The sequence below is a fragment of the Agelaius tricolor genome, unplaced genomic scaffold (assembly GCF_023055355.1).
Source record: "Agelaius tricolor isolate 1412-34295 unplaced genomic scaffold, bAgeTri1.0.p SCAF_43, whole genome shotgun sequence".
NCBI lineage: Eukaryota > Metazoa > Chordata > Aves > Passeriformes > Icteridae > Agelaius > Agelaius tricolor.
This window is the reverse complement of record NW_027269303.1, coordinates 2,482,962-2,504,999: the sequence shown is the minus strand read 5'-3', so window position 1 is coordinate 2,504,999 and position 22,038 is coordinate 2,482,962. Positions and strand designations below refer to the sequence as shown.

The following is a 22,038-nucleotide window of genomic DNA, read 5'->3' as shown; positions in this document are numbered from 1 at the left end:
CTTGGATCTCCATTGTCACAACTGACCCAAGGCTCCATGAGGTTCCGCAGTGTCACAGTGGTCGCTGTCAGAGGCTGGATGAGATCCATGTCCCGAGACACCTTGGGATGCTCGGAATGCCCGTGTGGGGCCAGGGCCGGGTCAGGCCTTGGTTTGTGGTGGGACAGAGCCCCGCCCCCAGCCCTGGCCTGGCACAGCTGTCAATCACACAGCGGGGGGGGGGGGGGGGGGGGGGGGTGATGTTAACCCAGCTCTGATTGGCCCAGCTGTCAATCAATCAATCACACACCAGCAGCTGGTGCTACCCTGGCTCTGATTGGACAAGCAACTGGCAGTCCCACCCCAGGGGCGGGGCCATGGAGGCCCAGGGGGTTAAAAGCCAGAGCACGAGGCCAGCCCAGGGTCTGGATTCTGCCTTCTGCTGGGGTTCCTCTGTTGGTGATGCTGGAACCTGAGCAGTTGGTGCCCATATGCGTGTCCTTCTATGGATCTTCTGTCTTTCTGTTGGTCTCTGTTTCTTCTCCTTCTAATCCTACTTACCTGCAACATTTCTGGGTAACTTAAAATCTTAAAGGTTAAAGGATTTGAGGTGAAATGTGTGGGAATCCAGGGCACAGGGAATATTTCTCTGTCTGCTCTGAGGGGTCCTGACCCCCAGAGAAACACTGTCTTTAACCTTTGCCCATGGAGAGGACTTCCAGGACATAGAGACCAATTAGAATTTAGCAAACTGTGGAATAGATTAGATGGGAGTACACTATGTTCCTTGGGTGAGAAATTTAGGTTTTGGGATTTTTAGTATGGTGTAGATAGGAAGCAAGATGCAGGAATTTGGGTGTAGTCCCTGTCTTCTTCATCTACTCCATTTTTTACAGTGTTGGTGGGACGGGGTCATTGGTCAAGGAAAGCACAGTGCAGAGGTCATGTGGACAGTCAAGGGATGAGTTATTGGAAGATAAGTAGAAATAATGTATGTTTTAAGAGTTAATTGGATGAGACAACTTTAAAAGACCTTGAAACTGTACATTTTGGGGTCATTTTGTGGTGCATTTCCAGCGTGCTGAGCCTGGTGTGGACAGCGTGCAAAACTTTATTTAAGATATCAATAAGCTGAAGACCAAAAAAGTCCCATGCATCTCCTTTTACATGGCACAGAACTGCTACAGGAGGGTTTCTCCCATCCAGGGAGCCCCCAGAAAGGCACAATGTAAAACAAACATCAAAAACTGGTGCTCCGACAAGGTTTGAAATAAGATGGGTTTTTTCCAAAAAGTTGTTTACTGAAGGGTGTTGTCTTAATTGGCCAGTCCTATGAAATGTGTTGAATAAATGACCAATGAGGTCCACCTGTAGCAAACCAAGACATAAAACAAGAGGATTGAAAAAACAGGTGGCTTTTAGTCCTTAGACTTCTGATCTGAGTCTGTGTCATCTCTGATTCAGTGGTGACATTTGGGGATCTGTGGGGGCTATTGGGGATCCTTTCTGCACCTTGTGAACCAACAGCAGTTTCTGTAATAAACTTTGCCTGAAGCTCCCACTGTGCCCATGACAGGAACCCCTGAGAGTGTCTGGGCCATCCCGGCTCTTTGGCAGCCTGGGGACTCCTGGGATGTCACCGTGGAGCCCCTGTGAGTGCCCGTGACAGATCAGTGCCTTTGCAGCCCAAGGTGCCCTGGGATGTCACCATGGAATGGCTGTGACTGCCTCTGACCACAGGGCTCTTTACCATCCCCAGAAAGCCCTGGGAGGTCTCCATGGAGCCCCTGTCTCGGGGTGTGACATTCCAGCTCTGGAACAGCTTGGAGACTCTTGGAAAGATCCCATGGAACCCCTCTGAGGGCCCGTGACAAATCTGATCCTTAGCAGGCAACCATCACCAGTCCCCTGTTGCTATGGTCAGTTTCCATGGCAACCATCACCAGCCCCCTGTTGCTATGCTCAGTCCCTTGGCAGCTCCATGGAGACCCCATGCCAGGGGTGGTTGCCATGGACACCAGCTCAGGCCTGCAGCCAGAGCCCGTTGCCATGGCAACCATTGGCAGCCCCATCCCCAGGCTGATGGGATCCCAGAAGCACAGAATTTGCTGAGCTGGGAGGGATCCACCAGGATCCTCCAGTCCAACTGCTGGCCCTGCACAGGACACCCCAACAATGCCAGCCTGGGCCTGGCAGCGCTGGCCAAACGCTGCTGCAGCTCAGAGAGCCCTGGAGCTGGGAGCCTGCCCTGGGGAGCCTGGCCAGGGCCCCAGCAGCCTCTGGCCAAAAACCTTTTCCTGACATCCAACCTGAGCCTGCCCTGACTCAGCTGCAGCCGCTCCCTCCACTCCTGTCCCTGGGCACCAGAGGGAAGAGGTTCCCACAGCCCCAGCCAGGGACCCGCTCCCAAGGCTGCTGCCATGGCCACCAGGGCTGCCACCAGCTGGGATGCTCGGTTTCCAAGGGCCGGGCTTCAGGAATGGGATTCCCCAATTTCCTGCTCCCACTAAAACTGCGCTGCCCTCGCTGCCCTCCCGCCTCCCATGGAAAGCACAAAAGGCAAAGATCCTGGGCTGGGATAAGAACAATTTATTGGGAACAGCAACCAGATAAAGAACAAACAGGAACAGAAAATATTGATAACAGAAGGGATAAGAAAATCTATTTACTGGGAAAACTACAAGACAAATGACTGGGTCTTCCTGGCCATGTAGTTCCCCCTGTCTGGAAAGGACACCCTTCTCCTCAGGGAGAGAGAGAGAGAGTCCCTTTCCTGCCCCTGGCAATGACCTGAGGTGGGAGTGAATGTAATGACAGGGCCATGGCCAGACCCTCATGTTCTTCAATCCCACATCAGGTCATTTGAGGTGTCTTCCCAGCATGGATCACAGGTAACATGGATCACCAGAGGTCTTCCCAACGTGGGGTCTCCAATGGAGAAAGAAGCTGGAGCTGGTCATGAAGCTCTTCCTGCAGTTGGGGCACTGGAAGAGCTTGCCTTACTGGTGCCTCTGTTGGTGTCTGCTCAAGTGAGAGCTGCTGGTGAAGCTCTTCCCACACTGGGGACACTCGTAGGGCCTCTCCCCAGCGTGGATGAGCTGGTGCCTGATGAGGTGGGAGTTGCACTTGAAGCCCTTCCCACAGTTGGGGCGGCAGAAGGGCCTCTGCTCTGAGTGAATTCGCTGGTGACTGACGAGATCGGAGCTCGTCTGAAACCTCTTCTGGCACTCAGGACACTCGTAGGGCCTCTCCCCAGTGTGGATGCGTTGGTGGGTGATGAGGGCAGAGCTGCAGCTGAAGCCCTTCCCACACTCCCCACACTCGTAGGGCCATTCCCCAGTGTGGATCATCTGGTGGCGGATCTGGGTGCTGCTCTGCCTGAAGCTCTTCCCACACTCCAAGCACTTGTGGGGCTTCTCCCCATCATGAAGCTGCTCATGGGCCACCAGCTCTGAGCTCTGGCTGAAGCTCTGTCCACCTTCCTGGCTCAGGGTAGGTCTTTCCTCCTCAGAGCACCCTGGGCTGGGTTTGGAGCCCCTCCTCCTGTGGGATCTCTGGGACTTGTCCTCCACGTTGGAATTCTGCACTGTGGAGCCACTCAAAACGGCCTCTACCAGGAGGCTCTGCTATGGAGATTTTTCCTCCCTGGTCTCCATCCTCAGCTCCTTGTCTGGGGGAGGAAGGACAAGGAGAGGATGGGATTTGCCTCCGTGCCACAGGGAAGGGGAAGGAGATCCCCCCAGTGCATCCCCAGCAGGACGGGGTTGGCAGCAGGGTTGTCCTGCAGCTGGGGGCCGTGCTGGGCTGGGAGATGGAGCAGGAGAGAGGGGGAAAGGGGTATTGACTTCCTCCTCACCTCCCTGGGGCTCCTGGGGCACCTTCTTCTTCCTCACAGCCTCCTCCTCCATCTGGCCAAGTTTACGGGATGGAAAATCCTGTTTTGCGAAGAAAACAAGGGATAAGTACATTGAGTTTTGTACTGGTTTGAAGGCAAACGTGGGGAGGGTGTAAACCAGGATTACAATTTAATAAGAAAATGAAGATCAAGGCAATGATACAGAAACATTGCCTTAAACTGACAGAGTCAGGATATAACCTGACACTCTGTTGCTGGTCAGGCTGGTGGCAGCAGTCCCATTAAATGGTGGCTGCAGTCCTGTTGGAGTTATGAACGTGATTCTGTCCAAGCAGTGATTCTGTAGAAGGGTCTGGTCTTCCTCTGAAGGTCCAGGGGTGGTTCTGGAGCTCTTGACCTCTGGGAATCCAGTAGGCAAGCTGCTCCTGGTGTTGCAAGGCTCAGCTTATATCCAGGTAGGAATGCTTGGATCCTCCCCCTGGGCGGAGCATCCCACAATGGGAGGATGGAATTTGATCAGTCCTGCAGTGACACTCAATGGCCCATTCACAGAAGATATCTCCCCTGGAGGGCGTTATCAGGGCTGAGTCATGGAAGAGATCAAGAACACTGCCCCACCTGTTTCTAGCAGTTGATGAAGATGGGGATTGCAAACATGCATTTGGTTCCATCTTACACTGCAGCCTGAAACAGTGGGGGAATCCCTGCTCAGGGGGTGAACACCACCCCCCTTACCCAAACTGGCTCAGGTGTAAAACCCCCACCCCGGGAAGGCCACACACACAGGGGACAATGTCACACTTGCCCTGCCCCAGGGGAGGTCTCTGTCCCTGTCACTCCCTTGCTGGGCCCCCTATTCTCTTTCTTTCCCTCTCTCTACCTCACATTTACTGTTCAATAAAACCCCTGTTGGATTTGGTCTCGTTAGCACCTTAATTGGAGCAAAGGCATCTCTCTAACCATTTTCTTAACCAGACTGCAACATTATTTTTGCACAGTAAGTTCAGGGCACTGTTCTCTGACCCCAAGTGCCTTTGACAACAGCATGGTTCCCTCCTCTGAGGAGGTTGTGGTTCTTTCTGGAGGAAATCTTGGAAACTTGGGTGCAGCTTCGTCTGAACGACTTATGGGAGAAATGATGAGGAAAATGGCTGTTGTGGGTGGCCAGTGTAAAGAAAATATTTTGATGTCCTTCCTTGAAAAGTTTGTTAAAATCATTGGAGGAAAGGGAGCAAATGCTACCATTGAGACTGACAAGGTTCATTCACCCCAAGGTGAGGAACACAGGGCTGCTGAAAGTCTCACAAGAAGCCCAGCTCAAGTAGCTAAATTCCCAAATAACTCCCAAATTCACAGTCTGGTGTGCTTTGCCAAATGTGAGAATCATTTTTCTCATTGTCCCTGTCACCTATGTGACAGCTACACAGAGATTTTCCTTCCTTTTCATAATCTATATTGGGCTGAATTTCCACTTTTCTTTCATCAGAATGCACCAGCAGATGAGCTGGAGCTGTGCACGAACCAATGGGAATTGGAATTGCCACAAAATTGCTTGTACTGTCCGTTTATTCATGTTTGGGATTTGTTTCCATTTCCATCACAATTCTCTTTAGGGAAGAGCAACTTCAAGGCATTTTATGTAGGGTTAAGTTTGATTTCTGAAAAGAAACAAGTTTACTTTGTCCGGTGCCCAGTGGATGCTCGAGGGATCTCTGAGCCTCTCACCCTGGGGATGCTTGGGAGGGGCTTGGGGGGGTGTCCCTGTCCGTGTCACCCCAGGCCATTCCCCAGGGGCTGTCCCTGTCCCTGTCACCCCAGGACATTCCACAGGGGTTGTCCCTGTCCCTGTCATCCCAGGCCATTCCCCAGGGGTGTCCCTGTCCCTGTCACCCCAGGCCATTCCCCAGGGGTCTCCATCATTCTCACCCAGGGAATGCCTGGGGGGGTCTCCCTCCCTCTCTCCCCTGTGCCAGGGGGTGCTTGGGGCAGTCTCTGTCCCTCTCAGCCCAGGGGATGCTCGGGGCTCTCTGTCCCCTGGCCCTGGGGGATGCTTGGGGGGGTCTCCATCCCTCTGGCCTCAGGCAATGCCTGTGCAGGGCTGGGCACCAGGGGCTCTGTGTCCCTCTCACTGCTGAGGCTGCTCGGGGCTGGGGGGGCTCTGTCACCTTCTCACCCCTGGGGAGGCCGGGGGGGTCTCTGTCCCTCTCAGCCCTGCTGGGACCCCACCCAAACATCATCGGGGTCACAGGGACAGAGACACCCCCAAAGCCCCAGAAGGGCTGAGCCTGGGATTTGGTTTGGGGCTGAGGATTTAGGAAGGGCCTGGAATTGGGGCTGGGCTTGGAGTTGGGGCTGAGATTTGGATTAGAGCAGGGATTGGGGTTAAGGCTAGACATGGGATTGGCTTTAGGGCTGGGGTTGGGATTGGGTCTGGGGCTAGATGAGTCTGGCACTGGGATGGGATTAAATTCAGAACTGTGAGTGTGTCTTAATGTGGAGTGAGACTGAAACCAGGATCAGGGTCAGGTTTGGGACTGAGCTCACTCAGAGCGAGAAAGGGGGGATGTCAGTGTGGGAAGGTTTGGGGAAAATCCTGTTTTGGGGAAAAACAAGGTGTGAATGCCTTGGGTTGGGGATTCCTCACACCCAAGTCCATTTCTAGAAGTCACCTGATGTCCAAAAATCAAGAGTGCATAAAAAAGCACCACCAGGAGTGTCCCATTTCCAGTCTCATCCCTCTGGGGTTCTGGTGGTCCCCCATCTCAGGGCTGCTGGGGATCCCATGAGTCCTGGGGATCCCCCCCTCTCCAGGATCCTGCTTAGGGATGCTGCGGGGTTTAGGGGTCCCGCTCTCCAGCCCCCTCAATCCAGTCACTTGGGGCTCCCCCCACTCCCCACCACCCTACCCTGATTTAGGGCAAATTTGGGAGAATATCCCCAAAAGGGGTTTCCTCTAGACAGGAGATTCAAGCAGATTCTTCCGCAGCTGATTCAGTAAAATATTTCCTTGGAGAAAATTGTAAAAACTCTGTTTATTTAGCAGGCAAAGCATTCACCAGCAAAACAAATGAACAATATTAAACAATAAAAACTCTTGCTGCTCCAAAAGAGATGACAAACTCACAGTTCTTCCATGCACTGTAGCTGGGCTCACTCAGTCTCTTATCAGTCTCTTATCAGTCTCTTATCAGTCCCTCCAGTGCTGGAAATGCCATGGCCCAGGCCCCGCCAGGTGGGCCACAGGTGGGAGCTGCCAGTGCAGTACTGGGTGTTCAGCCCAAAGCAAGTTTAAACAGCTCCAAAGAAAAAGAAAAATCACAGTCCAGGGAACTTCTCTGCCTCAGAGAGCTAAAAACTAACTAAAAGCAAAGGAGAGCTCTGTCCTGCCCTCTGTCCATCCAGGAGCTGGAATGTGGAGGAGTGAGTGCAGTGCCTGAAAACAAACTGCAGCTTCTTCCTCCTCCCCTTGGCTCTCAGAACCAGCCTTAAAGGTGCAGAACTCATTTCTGGGCTAAAGGGACCGATGGGGCACGAGCATCATGAAGTCACCCCAGGACGCGCCCCTGTCAGGGTCAGGGGGTCCCGTCCCCACCTCATCTCCGGGCTGCCGGGGGTGCCCCAGCTCCGGTATCGCCCCTTCCCCTCTCCCCGCCCCGGGGGTCCCCCGTTCCACAGCCCCGGCTCTCACGGGGATCCCCAAAACCAATGTCCCGCCCCGTCGGTACCGGGCCATCCCCACGTGGACCCCCCGGACCCTCCCGAGGGGCGATCACGGCTCCTCTGCCCCCGAAAAAGCTCCTCTTAGGGAGCCCGGAGATATCCGGGGCTCGAGTCCGGGATCTGCCGGCTCCGAACACTCTCCAAAAAAATCCTCCTGGAGACCCCTGGCTGGAGTTATTTGGGAATTCAGCTACTTGAGCTGGGCTTCTTGTAGGAGTTTCAGCAGCCTTGTGTTACACAGCCCTGAGTAAATGAACTTTATCAGTCACGCTGGTATCATTTGCTCCCTTTCCTCCAGTGATTTTAACAAACTTTTCACGGAAGGACAACAAAATATTTTCTTTTTCACTGGCCACCCACAACAGCCATTTTCCTCATCAGTTCTCCCATAAGTTCCTCAGGAGGAAGGAGAGTCTGTGTCCAAGTTTCCAAGAGTTCCTCCAGAAAAAACCACAACCTCCTCAGAGGGAACCATGATGTTGTCAAAGGCACTTGGGGTCAGAGAAGGGTGGCCTAAACTCACTGTGCCAAAATAGTCCCGCAATCTGGATAAGAAAATTTCCAGAGAGATGCCTCCGCCTCAATTAAGGTGCTAATGAGACCAAATCCAAGGTGGATTTTAATTGAACAGTAAATGTGAGGTAGAGAGAGAGTTGGAAAGAAAGAGAAACCGGGGGAGAGCAAGGGAGTGACAGGGACAGAGACCTCCCCTGGGGCAGGGCAAGTGTGACATTGTCCCCTGTGTGCGTGGCCTTCCCGGGGTGGGGGTTTTACACCTGAGCCAGTTTGGGTAAGGGGGGTGGTTTTCACCCCCTGAGCAGGGATTCCCCCACTGTTCCAGGCTGCAGTGTAAGATGGAACCAAATGCATGTTTGCAATCCCCATCTTCATCAACTGCTAGAAACAGGTGGGGCAGTGTTCTTGATCTCTTCCATGACTCAGCCCTGATAACGCCCTCCAGGGGAGATATCTTCTGTGAATGGGCCATTGAGTGTCACTGCAGGACTGATCAAATTCCATCCTCCCATTGTGGGATGCTCCGCCCAGGGGCAGGATCCAAGCATTCCTACCTGGATATAAGCTGAGCTTTGCAACACCAGGAGCAGCTTGCCTACTGGATTCCCAGAGGTCAAGAGCTCCAGAACCACCACTGGACCTTCAGAGGAAGACCAGACGCTTCTACAGGATCACTGCTTGGACAGAATCACGTTCATCACTCCAACAGGACTGCAGCCACCATTTAATGGGACAGCAGCCACCAGCCTGACCAGCAGGGTGTCAGGTTATATCCAGACTCTGTCAGTTTAAGGCAGTGTTTCTGCATCATTGCCTTGATCTTCATTTTCTTATTAAATTGTAATCCTGGTTTAGACCCTCCCCACGTTTGCCTTCAAACCAGTACAAAACTCAATGTACTTATCCCTTGTTTTCTTCGCAAAACAGGATTTTCCATCCCGTAAACTTGGCCAGATGGAGGAGGAGGCTGTGAGGAAGAAGAAGGTGCCCCAGGAGCCCCAGGGAGGTGAGGAGGAAGTCAATACCCCTTTCCCCCTCTCTCCTGCTCCATCTCCCAGCCCAGCACGGCCCCCAGCTGCAGGACAACCCTGCTGCCAACCCCGTCCTGCTGGGGATGCACTGGGGGGATCTCCTTCCCCTTCCCTGTGGCACGGAGGCAAATCCCATCCTCTCCTTGTCCTTCCTCCCCCAGAAAAGGAGCTGAGGATGGAGACCAGGGAGGGCAAATCCCTGTGGCAGAACCTCATGGAAGAGGCCATTTTAAATGGCTCCACAGTGCAGAATTCCAACGTGGAGGACAAGTCCCAGAGATCCCACAGGAGGAGGGGCTCCAAACCCAGCCCAGGGTGCTCTGAGGAGCAAAGACCCACCCTGAGCCGGGAAGGTGGGCAGAACTTTAGCCAGAGCTCGGAGCTGGTGATCCATGGGCAGCTTCACAATGGGGAGAAGCCCCACAAGTGCTTGGAGTGTGGGAAGAGCTTCAGGAAGAGTAACCACCTGATCCGCCACCAGATGATCCACACTGGGGAATGGCCCTATGAGTGTGGGGAGTGTGGGAAGGGCTTCAGCTGCAGCTCTGCCCTCATCACCCTCATCAACGCATCCACACTGGGGAAAGGCCCTACGAGTCTCCCGAGTGCCAGAAGAGGTTTCAGACCAGCTCCAGTCTCCTCCAACACCAACAGATTCACACTGATGAGAGGCCCTTCCGCTGCCCTGACTGTGGGAAGGGCTTCAAGCGCAACTCCACCCTCATCACCCACCAGCGCATCCACGCTGGAGAGAGGGAGAGGCCCTACGAGTGTCCCCAATGTCAGAAGAGGTTTTACACCAATTCCAATCTCCTCCTGCATGAGCAGATTCACACGGATGAGAGGCCCTTCCGCTGCCCTGACTGTGGGATGGGCTTCAAGCGCAACTCCCACCTCACCAGGCACCAGCGGATCCACACCGGGGAGAAGCCCTACAAGTGTGGGGAATGTGGGATGAGCTTCAGCCAGAACTCTAACCTGATCTCCCACCACAAGACCCACACCAGGGAATGGCTTTATGAAGGTGGGGAATGTGGGAAGAGCTATAGGCAGAAGTCTCTCTTGATCTGCCACCAGAGGATCCACACTGGGGAATGGCCATACAACTGTGGGGAATGTGGAATGACCTCTAGTAGGAAGACCCAAATGATCATCCACCAAATGATCCACACAGGGGAGCAGCCCTACAAGTGCCCCGAGTGTGGGAAGAGGTTTCACACCAGCTCTCAGCTCCTCCAGCACCAGCGCATTCACACGGATGAGAGGCCCTTCCTCTGCCCCGACTGCGGGAAGGGCTTCAAGCACAACTCCACCCTCGTCACCCACCAGCGCATCCACACTGGGGAGAGGCCCTACGAGTGTCCCCAGTGTGGGAAGAGCTTCACCAGCAGCTCTCACTTGAGCAGACACCAACAGAGGCACCAGTAAAAGAAGCCCTGCACATGCCCCAACTGCAGGAAGAGCTTCATGCACTGCTCCAGCTTTATCCCCCATTGGAGACCCCACGTTGGTCAGAGCCCTGGTGATCCATTTTCCCTGTGATCCATGCTGGGAAGACACCTGTACCTTTTGTTGCCCCGCCAATGACTTTATGTGGGATTGGAGAACATGAGGGTCTGGCCATGGCCCTGTCATTACATTCACTCCCACCTCAGGTCATTGCCAGGGGCAGGAAAGGGACTCTCTCTCACTCTCTCTCCCTGAGGAAAAGGGTGTCCTTTCCAGACAGGAGGAAATACATTGCCAGGAAGAACTAGTTGTTGATGTTGTAGTTTTCTCTGTAAATAGTTTTACTTATCCCTTCTGTTATCAATATTGTTTCTGTTCCTTTTGCTCCTTATCTTGTTGCTGTTCCCAATAAATTGTTCTTATCCCAGCCCGGGATCTTTGCCTTTTGTGCTTTCCATGGCAGGCGGGAGGGCAGCGAGGGCAGCACAGTTTTAGTGGGAGCAGGAAATTGGGGAATCCCATTCCTGAAGCCCGGCCCGTGGAAAGCGAGCATCCCAGCTGGTGCCAACCCTGGTGGCCATGGCAACCACCCCTGGCATGGGGTCTCCATGGAGCTGCCAAGGGACAGAGCATAGCAACAGGGGGCTGGTGGTTGTTGCCATGGAAACTGACTACAGCAACAGGGGCCTGGTGATGGTTGCTATGGAAAACTGCCCATAGCAACAGTGGACTGGTGATGGTTGCCTACTAAGAATCAGATTTGTCACAGGCCCTCAGAGGGGTTCCATGGGCACTTTCCAAGAGTCTCCAGGCTGTTCCAGAGCTGGAATGTCACACCCCGAGACAGGGGCTCCATGGAGACCTCCCAGGGCTTTCTGGGGATGGTAAAGAGCCCTGTGGTCAGAGGCAGTCACAGCCATTCCATGGTGACATCCCAGGAGTCCCCAGGCTGCCAAAGAGCTGGGATGTCCCAGACACTCACATGGGTTCCTGTGATGGGCACAGTGGGAGCTTCAGGCAACATTTATTAGAGAAGCTCCTGTTGGGTCACGAGGTGCAGAAACAATCCCCAATGCTCCCCATAAATCCCTAGATGTCACTGTTGTATCAGTGTTCTGTGGTTTCTTTCCAATGGAAAACAACCATCCTTATCCTCCAGGTGTCCATGTCTGAAATTGGGATTCCACCTCCAAAATTCTGGATATCCAAAGGTTACTCCCAGGCACAATCTGCCAGTACCATCAAGCCTGGCTGGCCTTGGCCTCTGGTGGCTGCCCCTGCAACACTGGGTCTGGGTCCTTCCCTTCCCATGGAGATCACTGGGACACTGTGGGAACCTCATGGAACCAAGGGGATCCTTGTGGCACCACTGGAGCCCATGGAACCAAGGGGCCATGGTGACACCGCGGGGCTTCATGGAACCCAGAGACCATTCTGGCTCTGTGGGGCCTGATGGAACCATGGAGACCATCGGGACCCTTCAGGGCCTGGTGTCACCAAGGGGGCATTATGGCACCTCAGGGCCTCAGGGAAGTGAGGGACCATTGGGACACTGTGGGGCCCCATGGAACCGAGGGAACATGGAACAGGCCTGGCTGGTTTGGCCTCCCAGGGGTCCCCTGAGAGGTCTGGCTGATGTTGCAATATCAAGGGCTGCCTCTCATCAGCTCCTGGAAGACTGGGGCTCCGTGCTTTTCTTGCTCTGGGAAAGAACCCTCCCCCTTTTCAGATGCCCATTGCCAAAATTGGAACTCTCCCTAAAACAATTCCTATATGCAAGGATATCACTCAGAAAAAAATCCTGCTTGCTCTGGCTGGCCTTGGCCTCTGGTGGCCATTTCTCATCTGCCCCTGAAACACTGGGACTCTGTTCCTTCCTTCCTATGGAAAAGAACCAACCTTCATGTCCAGGGTCCATGGCCAAAATTAGAACTTGGCCTCTCAATTCTGTATGTCCAAGGACTGATCCCAGACAAAAGTAGCAAGGACAGACAGGTCAGGCTGGCCCTCTCCTCTGGTGATTTTCTTAGACACTGAGCTGAATGTTTTCATTTGAAAACACCTTGGGGAGGGCCCAGAGATCTCCCAGGGAGGTATTTTGAAACCTCGGGCACACGAGCACTACATATGGACAAAGGAGCTCTGTGCTCTTTGCTGTTGTGAGGGTTTGGCATCATGGAAGTGATGTCCTAAAAGAAGTTGCTAGCAGTTTTCTTCCATGTCTGACAAAAACCCAATCAGTAATTAGCTTTGAGAACTGACAATCTGTTAAACCACTAAGGAAACTGTACACGCCTCTGTGAAGACACATGTTAAAGATGAGAAAGCCTGGGAGGGTCTCTTTCCCTTCTGGCTGGCACAGAGGTAACAAGGCTGACCCGGCCCCGTCTCAGCCAGGCCGGGCCGGGCGGCTCCTGCCGTGGGGCCGGGCCCCTTCCCAGGGACCCTGCCAGGCCCCATCGGCTGCCGGGCAGGGCAGGGGAGGCCGCGGGGCCGAGGCCGGGCCGGGCCATGGCTGCAGTTGGGAACATCTGGGCCCTGCTGAGCCCTGCCCCGCCGCCAGCCCGGGCCCAGCCAGGATCCGCCGGGCCCCAGGAGCAGCCCCGGGCCGGGCCGGCTCGGCCAAGATTCTGCCACCCTTGGGCTTCAGCCGCAAGCCCCGGGCAGGGGCAGGAGAAGCCATCGGCCCCCGGCCGTGCTGCTGCTGTGCTCTGGCCTGGCTGCTGAGATCCTGGCCCTGCCCCAGCGCGGCCCATCCTGACACAGCCCCAGCGCAGCCGCTGCAGAAACCTCCATCGTAAAACAGCTCCGGCCGCAAGCACCGAGCCCGGCCGGGGGCACGGAACCATCTGCAGGCCCCGGGTGAGATATGAACTCTTTCAGTGCTTCCATCCTCCCTCCAGTGAGAGAAAAGGACAAACTGCAGGCACAGAGAGGAGCAACATGAAGACACCGAGGTCAGTGAAGAGATAGTTGGGTCCCAGATGGAAGGGATGAGGAGATGCCTTGATCTTGGGGCTGAAATCCTCTTGTAAAGCAATGGAGAAGGATGGAATTGATACATCAGACTCTCTTTTTCCATAATCCATTGAAAAGTATGGGGAGATGGCTTGTTCAGCAATGGTCTCAGTGCTAAAGTAGGCAAATGTTGGGGTAGCTGTGATCCCATTAGAAGTATGAACATTGAAAGAGAGCAGAGTGATGAGATCCTGTGCCCTCAGTGAGAGAAGACCTCTGTTCCCAGAGATGAAGATGATTTCAGAAACAGATTTCAGAAGAGAACCTCTGCTCTTCAACAGCTCATCTTTAAACTAATAACACATAAGTTGACATTGCCCATAAACACAGCTGTGGGAAAAGCTGTGAAAAAATGGGAGTGACTTCACTATTGCAGATTTTCTAGGTGGCTGCTGTTCGCGGAAATTAAGAGCCATGAGAGAACTGTTTTCTTATGGAGAAGTCTCCATAGCATGAAAGACAGACTCCTCTCCCTAAGGGAACTGAAGATAGACCATTCTAGATGTGGTAAACTGACTGCAAAATCAAGTTTGGCCCCTTACGTTCTCAGTAAGTAAGAAAAGGTTGTAGGTAGAGGTAAGTTTTCTTCAGTTTCTTACTACTGTTTCTTTTAGTTACTATTAATAAACTTTTCTTTATAACCTTCTAAAGTTTTAAGCCTACTTTGCCTTTATCCTAATCCTGCCACACAGCAGGAAATGAGTAAGTATATTCTAATGACTGCACTGGTAATTAGCCAACAGTGAACCCACAACACTGATGCATTGGCTGAGAAATCTCATATTGGTGCACCAAAACCACTACAGAAACCTTCCTGGTGAACTGCACTAGAGCAGAGGGAAATCAAGGCAGAGCCATGGTTTGTCAGGACTTGCTTGATCCTAATGAGCCCTGTGGTGCCTTTGGAGCTGAGCCCTTGAACCTCAGGGCCTGAGTGGAGATTGCACAAACCTTTCCAGAAGTCAAAGTCACAAGAAAACTCCAAAGTGTCTCAGAGTATGAATGGGTTCCACTGAGGTCCATCCCCAACACGGGCTCCTCATGGACTCCTTGGAGGAGAGAATTGGAGGCCAGGATGGCACAAAAACCTCTCAGAGTCTCAGTGTGGAAAGGAAAATCCAAAGTACCTCAAGAACCTTGAGTATCTCAAAGTATTAATGAGCTCCACTGAGTGTCAGTACAAAGTTCTCAAGGGACTCATTAAAGCAGATAATTGGGGCCATGATTGCACAAACCTCCCATAGAGTTTGTATGAAAGGGAAACAAAAAATACCTTAAAATAACTGAGTACCTTGAAGCATTAATGACCCCACTGAGTCTCCTTACTGACAAAGCCTCCCCAGGGACTAATTGCAGCAGATAATTGGAGGCTGTGACTGCACAATCTTTCTCATAGAATCTGTATCAAAGGGAAACACCAAGTAGCATAAAAAACTGAAGCACCTTGAAGCATTAATGAGCCCCACTGAGTGTTGTTACTGACAAAGCCTCTCCAGGGACTAATTACAGCAGATAATTGGAGGCCATGATTGCACAAAGCTCTCAGAGACTCCAAGGCAAAAGCCAAAGCCAAAGTCCTTTGAAAAACCTGCAGCCCCTGCAGGGAGCATGAAGGAGCCCCCAGGGCCATTGCTGAGCAAGGCTCCCCAGGGACTCCTTGCAGCAGATCCTTGAGGCCACTGGGATGTGGGCTAGGGGGGGATGCTGAGGGCAGCACAAGGGGCTGACAGTGCCCAGCCTGGCTGGGGCTGTGCCAGGAGGCCCCAGGGCCTCAGGACAAGGTGTCTCCTCCCAGCCCTTGCTGGCACAGACCCTGCTGTGCCCCAGGGCACCAAGACTTGGCTTCTCTTTGTCCCCACCTGTCATCACTGCCTGCAGTTCTCTGCTCTGCCTGGGGCCTGGGGACACTTGCTCAGTCGTGTCCCTCTCTGGGACCCATTAAAAGTCCAAGGAACTTTGGAGTTGGATTCTGCCTTGGAGTTCTGCAGAGGTTTCTTCAGCTCCCTCTCAGGGACTGATGTCCAGGGCCTGAGCACAAAGGCCCAGAGGCTGATTAAAGTCCTTGTGCTGTGTCTGTGCTGCTGAGCTGGGCTGGGCTCCTGGCACAGAGGCAGCTCCTGGTCACCAAGAAGAGCTTCAAAAGCACATTTCTCTGGATGAGCAGCTCTTGTGCCAGCCCAGCAGGGCTGGGGCACTGCCTGCAGCCAGCGCGGGCACAGCCCAGAGGCACAGAGAGCTTCAATCAGTCAGGGCTGGGAAGGGGCTGAGAAGTGCCTGGGGCACAATCACTGCCAGCCCTTGGCACAGGAACCTCTGGCTGCAGGACAGTGCAGCTGCAGCTCCTGGAGCCATCTCCTGCAGCTGGAACACGCCAATGCCTGCAGAGCCTGTGAGTACATTCTCTGCTTGTCTCTTGTGCAGAGCAGCCAGGGGTGCCCAGGGCTGTCCTGCAGAGCAGGGTCCTGCAGCCCAGGGCGCTGTGCTGGGGCAGGGACTCTGCTGCCTGCCAGGGACAGCTCTCAGCCAGCCCTGGCAGCTGCTCCCAGCGCTGGGGAGAAGCTCTGGGGGGAAGGAGCCGCCCTGAGCAGGGCAGGGGCTGCTGCTGAGAGGGGCTGGGTGGGGCAGGGCTGCTCCCAGCTCCAGACCAGCCTGGGCACTGCTCCGGAGGGCACTTCCCAAAGAAGGTGAGCCTGGGATTGCTGGAAAGATCAGGAGCTTTCCTGGGAGTGATTTCAATTTCCTACTCGGAGAAGGATGGGAAAGTTGGGGTGATGGCAAAAAGATTATTGATTTTTATACATTTTTGATATAATTCATAGCTTTGTAAATCAGTACTATATAGTTGTAAATCTACTATCCTTACTTAACACTACTAAATATTTAATTAACTATATTAAACTACTATTATATACTTATATAATTATAATCCTTAATTAACACTAGTACGTTTCCTAACCTTTCTCTTAGATTTTAGAAAAATAAGCTGATTGTCTAAATACATTCCTGAAATACTGTCTTATTATCAGTCTTATTATCAAATAGTCCTATTATCAGGAAGAGAACCTACAAAAACATCTTTTTTATTGACCAGAATGTGAGCAGTCACAACAAAAAGTGAAGGCAAAGAAGCCCTTGGACCTACTCCAATGGATTGAGCCAGGGATGTGTAACTGGGGTAAGTGAATCTCCTATTGGATGTTCCTGTTCAATATCCTAATTAATCAACCTTAATAAATTGCTGAAATCAGGGGCTGGGTGTGCCCCATCCCCACTGGGACACCTGGAAGCTTCCATTTTATGTCTGGTTTTTACTTTACTGTTCTAACACTGTTGCAAGGGTTTTTATTTTTTTCTCGTTTGATTATAGACAACAAGGGGATGAGAGAAGCAGAACAGGAATTGTAATCAGATACAGAACATTCTGAGTTGAAAGGGACAGACAGGATCATCAAAGGAATGTCTGAACATTTACAGAGAGTCCAGAACTGTAACTTTGGGTGGTCAGTGTCTCTGCTGGGAGCCTCCCAAAGGGCCCTCAGCCACTCCTCAGCCCTGCACAGCAGCAGCACCTTTGCAGGGCCCAGCAGGGCTCTCCTGAGCTGCCCTTGCCCAGCTGCACACAGAGCCTGCCCCAGCCAGGGCCCTGCACACAGGCAGGTTTCTGTAGGGCCCCAGCCAGGGCACACAGGCTGGCATGGGCTCTGTGAGCGCTGGCAGGGACAAGGCTCCTCTCAGGAGGGAATGTCCAGGCCCAGGGAGATGCTCAGGGAAGGAGAGGGGGCTGAAGAGAGCAGGGCTGGGGCAGGAGGGCACTGTTGGTGTGTGGGAGGTGCCGGGCACAGCTGGGCACGGGAACACTGTCCTGAGTGCCCGGCTGTCTCTGCCCTGCCCTCTCAGGCACAGCACCACAACATCTGCTCTTGGTTCTGCCCTGCCCTGACATTGGCACTGTTATCTGCTGCTCTCAGGGAGGCTCTGGCATCTGCAGCAGCTGAGTCAGGCACTGCCCTTGGCATTCCTGCCAGGCAGGGCTGTCCATGGGAATGGGGTGTCCAAGCTTCCCTGGCACCTGTGGGGCTGTGGGCAAAGCAGTCCATGGCAAAGGGGAATGAGCTGAGCCCCCTCCCTGAGATCCCATCATGGGCACAGCCAGGGATCTCCTTGCTGTGCCCTGCCAGGCTCTGAGCTGCCCTCCTGGGTGCAAATCTGTGCCAGAGCCTCTGGGAGTTCCCTGAATGTCCCACAGGGAGGGGCAGAGCTGCCACAGCTGAGGAAATGCTGCTGGGTTTGCCCAGGGAGCCGTGAGTGTCCTTGGCACAAGGGGGTGCTGAGACCTTGCCCAGAGACCTTGAGAGAGGTTGAGACACTCAGGGATCCCTCTGCTCTGGGCAGGGTCTGGTTTATCCCAGGGTGACCCGGGAGTGTGATTCTGCTCTGATTGCAGCCAAAGGTGCAAAGCCAGGGCAGCTGGGAACAAGCCCATCCAGCCCCTCACCTTCCCTGAGCCACGGGGAATCCTTTGCCTCTCCCATCTCTCAGTGGCAAACTCTGAGTGCAGCAGAAATGCTGGGGATTTGTGACCTCAGAGAGCCAGGAATGATATGTGGGTAGGAAAACAATTCCTAAAACCAACTCATGCCATCTATTTCCTTTAGAACTTTCCTTTAGGAGTGCAGATGCTACCAAGACTTTCTGCATTAGGAGTGATTCCCCTGACAAATCCTGGATATCCAGCCTTGTTTCTCTGCCCCATGGCCACAAACCCAGGGCAGTGGGGCAGGGATGGCTCCTTGAGAGCCCCCACACACAGGCCTGGCTGCTCCTGGCACACTCAGCCAGCACAACTGGAGCTCAGGCAGGGACCTGGGTGAAGGTTTTCCCAGAGCAGGAACAAGGCTGGGTGAGTCCCACTGGGGCAGTCTGCAGGGAATGGGCCAGGTTTGGCCCAAAGCAGCCTCTCCTGACTTGTCATTGTCCTTTTCTCCATGAACAGGTGCCCATGTTCAGCCCCAGCAAATGTCCAACAGCAGCTGCATCAGGCACTTCCTCCTGCTGGCATTGGCAGACACGCGGCAGCTGCAGCTCCTGCACTTCTGCCTCTTGCTGGGCATCTCCCTGGCTGCCCTCCTGGGCAACGGCCTCATCATCACCGCCGTAGCCTGCGGCCACCACCTGCACACGCCCATGTTCTTCTTCCTGCTCAACCTGGCCCTCGCTGACCTGGGCTCCATCTGCACCACTGTCCCCAAAGCCATGCACAATTCCCTCTGGGACACCAGCAACATCTCCTACTCAGGATGTGCTGCTCAGCTCTTTTTCTTTATGTTCTTCATTGGAGCAGAGTTTTATCTGCTGACCATCATGTGCTACGACCGCTACGTGTCCATCTGCAAACCCCTGCACTATGGGATCCTCCTGGGCAGCAGAGCTTGTGCCCACATGGCAGCAGCTGCCTGGGCCAGTGCCTTTCTCTATTCACTGCTGCACACAGCCAATACATTTTCCCTGCCCCTGTGCCATGGCAATGCCCTGGGCCAGTTCTTCTGTGAAATTCCACAGATCCTCAAGCTCTCCTGCTCCAAATCCCAACTCAGGGAACTGGGGCTTCTTGGTGTTAGTGCCTGTTTAGCACTTAGTTGTTTCATGTTCATTGTTTTCTCCTATGTGCAGATCTTCAGGGCTGTGCTGAGGATCCCCTCTGAGCAGGGACGGCACAAAGCCTTTTCTACCTGCCTCCCTCACCTGGCCGTGGTCTCTCTGTTCATCAGCACTATTATCTTTGCTCACCTGAAGTCCCCCTCCATGTCCTCGCCATCCCTGGATCTGTCAGTCTCAGTTCTGTACTCGGTGGTGCCTCCAGCCCTGAACCCCCTCATCTACAGCCTGAGGAACCAGGAGCTCAAGGCTGCAGTGAGGAGACTGATGACTGGATGGTTTCAGGGACATTAAACTGCTGGCCAATTTCTGCATATCACTTCTAATAAAATTCATCTTTCATACTTGTTGGTTTCATTTTGGAAGTTCTTTTTCTTTTTTTTACTTTTTTCATATCATCTACAAATAAATGTCATTGTTTGTGCCATTTCTCATTTTGTTTCTCTCCACCTATCCTGTGGCCACAGACTGTGTCAATGAGGGGTTGTGCTCTTGGTGGCTTTAAATGAACTAAAGGATCTCCCAGCAGAGTTTTCTGCAGAGATGCCCTTTTGTTGCCTTCTCTGGAGCTGCAGCAGCAAGGTCTGTGTGCAGAGCTGGGGGCAGATCAGTGCTGGCACAGCAGCTCTGCTCCTGCTGGCCACACCATTCCTGATCCAGGCCAGGAGCCATTGGCCTTCTTGCCCACCTGGGCACACTGCTGCCTCATGTCCAGCCTGCTGTCCATCAGTCCCTGCAGGTCCCTTTCTGCCTGGCTGCTCTCCAGCCACTCTGTCCCCAGCCTGTAGCACTGGGGCCAAATATCAGGGCCTGGCACTTGGATTTGTTAAACCTCACCTTGTTGGATTCATCCCCTGGATCCAGCCTGTCCACGTCACTGTGCAGAGCCCTCCGACCCTCCAGCAGATCAACACTCACACCCAGCTTGGTGACATTTGCGAAGATGTCCTTGGTTCCATGGGGCCCCTCAGTGTCACAATGGCCTCTTGGTCACACCAGGCCCTGCACTGTCACACTGGTCTCCTTGGTTCCATGGGGCCTCAAAATGTGACAATGGTCCCCTTGGTTCCATGGGGCCCCAGGGTATAACAATGGCCCCATGGCCACATGAGGTCCCACACTGTCACCATCGTCTCTGTGGTTCCACAAGTCCCCTCAGTGTCACAATGGACTCCTTGTTTCCACAAGGCCACACAGTGTCACAACGTTCTTCCAGATCCCTTGAGGCCCCATCGTGTGACAGTGGCCCCTTGGTTACACAGGATCCTGCAGTGTCACAATGTCCCCTTGGTTCCATGAGGCCCCGCAGTGTCAGAACAGCCCCTTGGTTCCACTGGGCCCTGCAGTCTCCCAATGGTCTCCTTGGTTTTGCAGTGTCAAAATGGTGAAACCCCTTGGTTACACGAGGCCCTGCAGTGTCACAACGGCCGCTGTGGTTCCACGAGGGCCCAGAGTGTCACGGGGCACTCCCTGGGTCCATTTGGCCCCACAGCACCACCATGGACCCCTGGTTCTGTGGGGCTGCATGGTGTCACCATGGTCCTCTTAGCTCCACAAGGCCCTGCAGTGTCACAATGGCCCCAGAGTGTCCCAATCATCAGAGAATGACAGAATCAAATAGGCTGGAAAAGACCTTTGGGATCATCAAGTCCAACCTATGCCCTAATACTGCCTTGTCACCCAGACCATGCCACTGAGTGCCACTGGAGAGGGACAGTGACTCTGCCACCTCCCCCCTGGCCAGCCCATTCCAGTTCCCACTCACCCTTTCTGTGAAGAACTCCTTCCTATTGTCCAGCCTGAGCCTCCCCTGGTGCAGCTTAAGGCTGGGTCTTCTTGTCCTGCCCTCCAGCAGATCCACACTCACACCCAGCTTGGTGCCATCTGCAATTTGTGAATGCTGCACTCAATCCCCTCACCCAGACCATCAGTGAAGATATTAAACAGGACTGGGCCCAGCACAGATCCCTGGGGACAGCACCAGTGCCTGGACACCAGCTGGGTGCAGCACCATCCCCACCACTCTCTGGGCCCAGCCTCCAGCCAGCTCTTAAATCTCCCAGCCAGGAGGGAACCTGCCCAAGCCGTGGGCTGCAGCTTTTCCAGGGAATGCTGTCAGAGACAGAGTCAAAGGCTCTGCTGGAGTCCAGGCACACAGCATCCACAGCCTTTCCCCCATCCACAGGTGGGTCACCTGGGCATAAAAGGAGACCAGCTTGGTCAGGCAGGACCTGCCAGCCCTAAATCCACGCTGGCTGGCTCTGATCCCTGGGCCATCCTGTGGGTGCCCTGTGATGGCACTCAAGGTGATCTGTTCCATAACCTTGCCGGGCACCCAGGTCAGGCTGACAGGCCTGGAGTTCCCCAGCTCCTCCTTCCAGCCCTTCCTGGAGATGGGCTCACACTGGCACCTCCAGTGCTCTGGGCCCTCCCTGCTGCACCAGGACTGATGGTAAATGATGGAGAGCAGCTTGGGGAGCTCATCCACAGCTCCCTCATCCCCCTGGGATGGATCCCATCTGATCCCATACACCTGTGAGCATCTGAGTGGCTCAGCAGGTCCCCAGCTGCTTCCTCCTGGATTCTAGGGGGCTTCTCTGCTCCCTGTGCCCATCTACCAGCTCAGGAGAACACTTGTCCTGAGGACAGCCTGTCCTAATATTGAAAATTGAGACAAAAAAGGTGTTAAGTAGCTCATCCTTTTCTTTATCTTTAGTTACTGTATTACCCACTGCATCCAATGAAGAGTAGAGGTTCTCCTTCTCCCTCCTTTTGCTATAAATTTTTTTTTTAAAAACATTTTTATTTTTTTAC

At 53.7% G+C, this 22,038-nt stretch overlaps 2 protein-coding genes across 2 annotated transcripts in view; both read left to right on the top strand.

Annotated features, from left to right (window-relative positions):
- Positions 1-22,038, top strand: part of LOC139604076 (uncharacterized) — a 1,261,625-nt gene that overhangs the window by 272,656 nt on the left and 966,931 nt on the right. The window contains 2 exon segments of the mRNA XM_071455063.1: positions 9,503-9,655; positions 9,658-10,519. Coding sequence (XP_071311164.1) covers positions 9,503-9,655; positions 9,658-10,519 — 1,015 coding nt within the window.
- On the top strand, positions 18,571-19,841 carry LOC139603996 (olfactory receptor 14J1-like). Its single transcript, XM_071454996.1, has one exon. It carries the CDS (start codon positions 18,586-18,588, stop codon positions 19,516-19,518), a length of 933 nt encoding a protein of 310 aa, XP_071311097.1. The 5' UTR covers positions 18,571-18,585; the 3' UTR covers positions 19,519-19,841.

Excerpts from the sequence above, each read along its gene's own strand:
- LOC139603996 (XM_071454996.1), top strand. The coding sequence starts at position 18,586 with ATGTCCAACAGCAGCTGCATCAGGCACTTCCTCCTGCTGGCATTGGCA.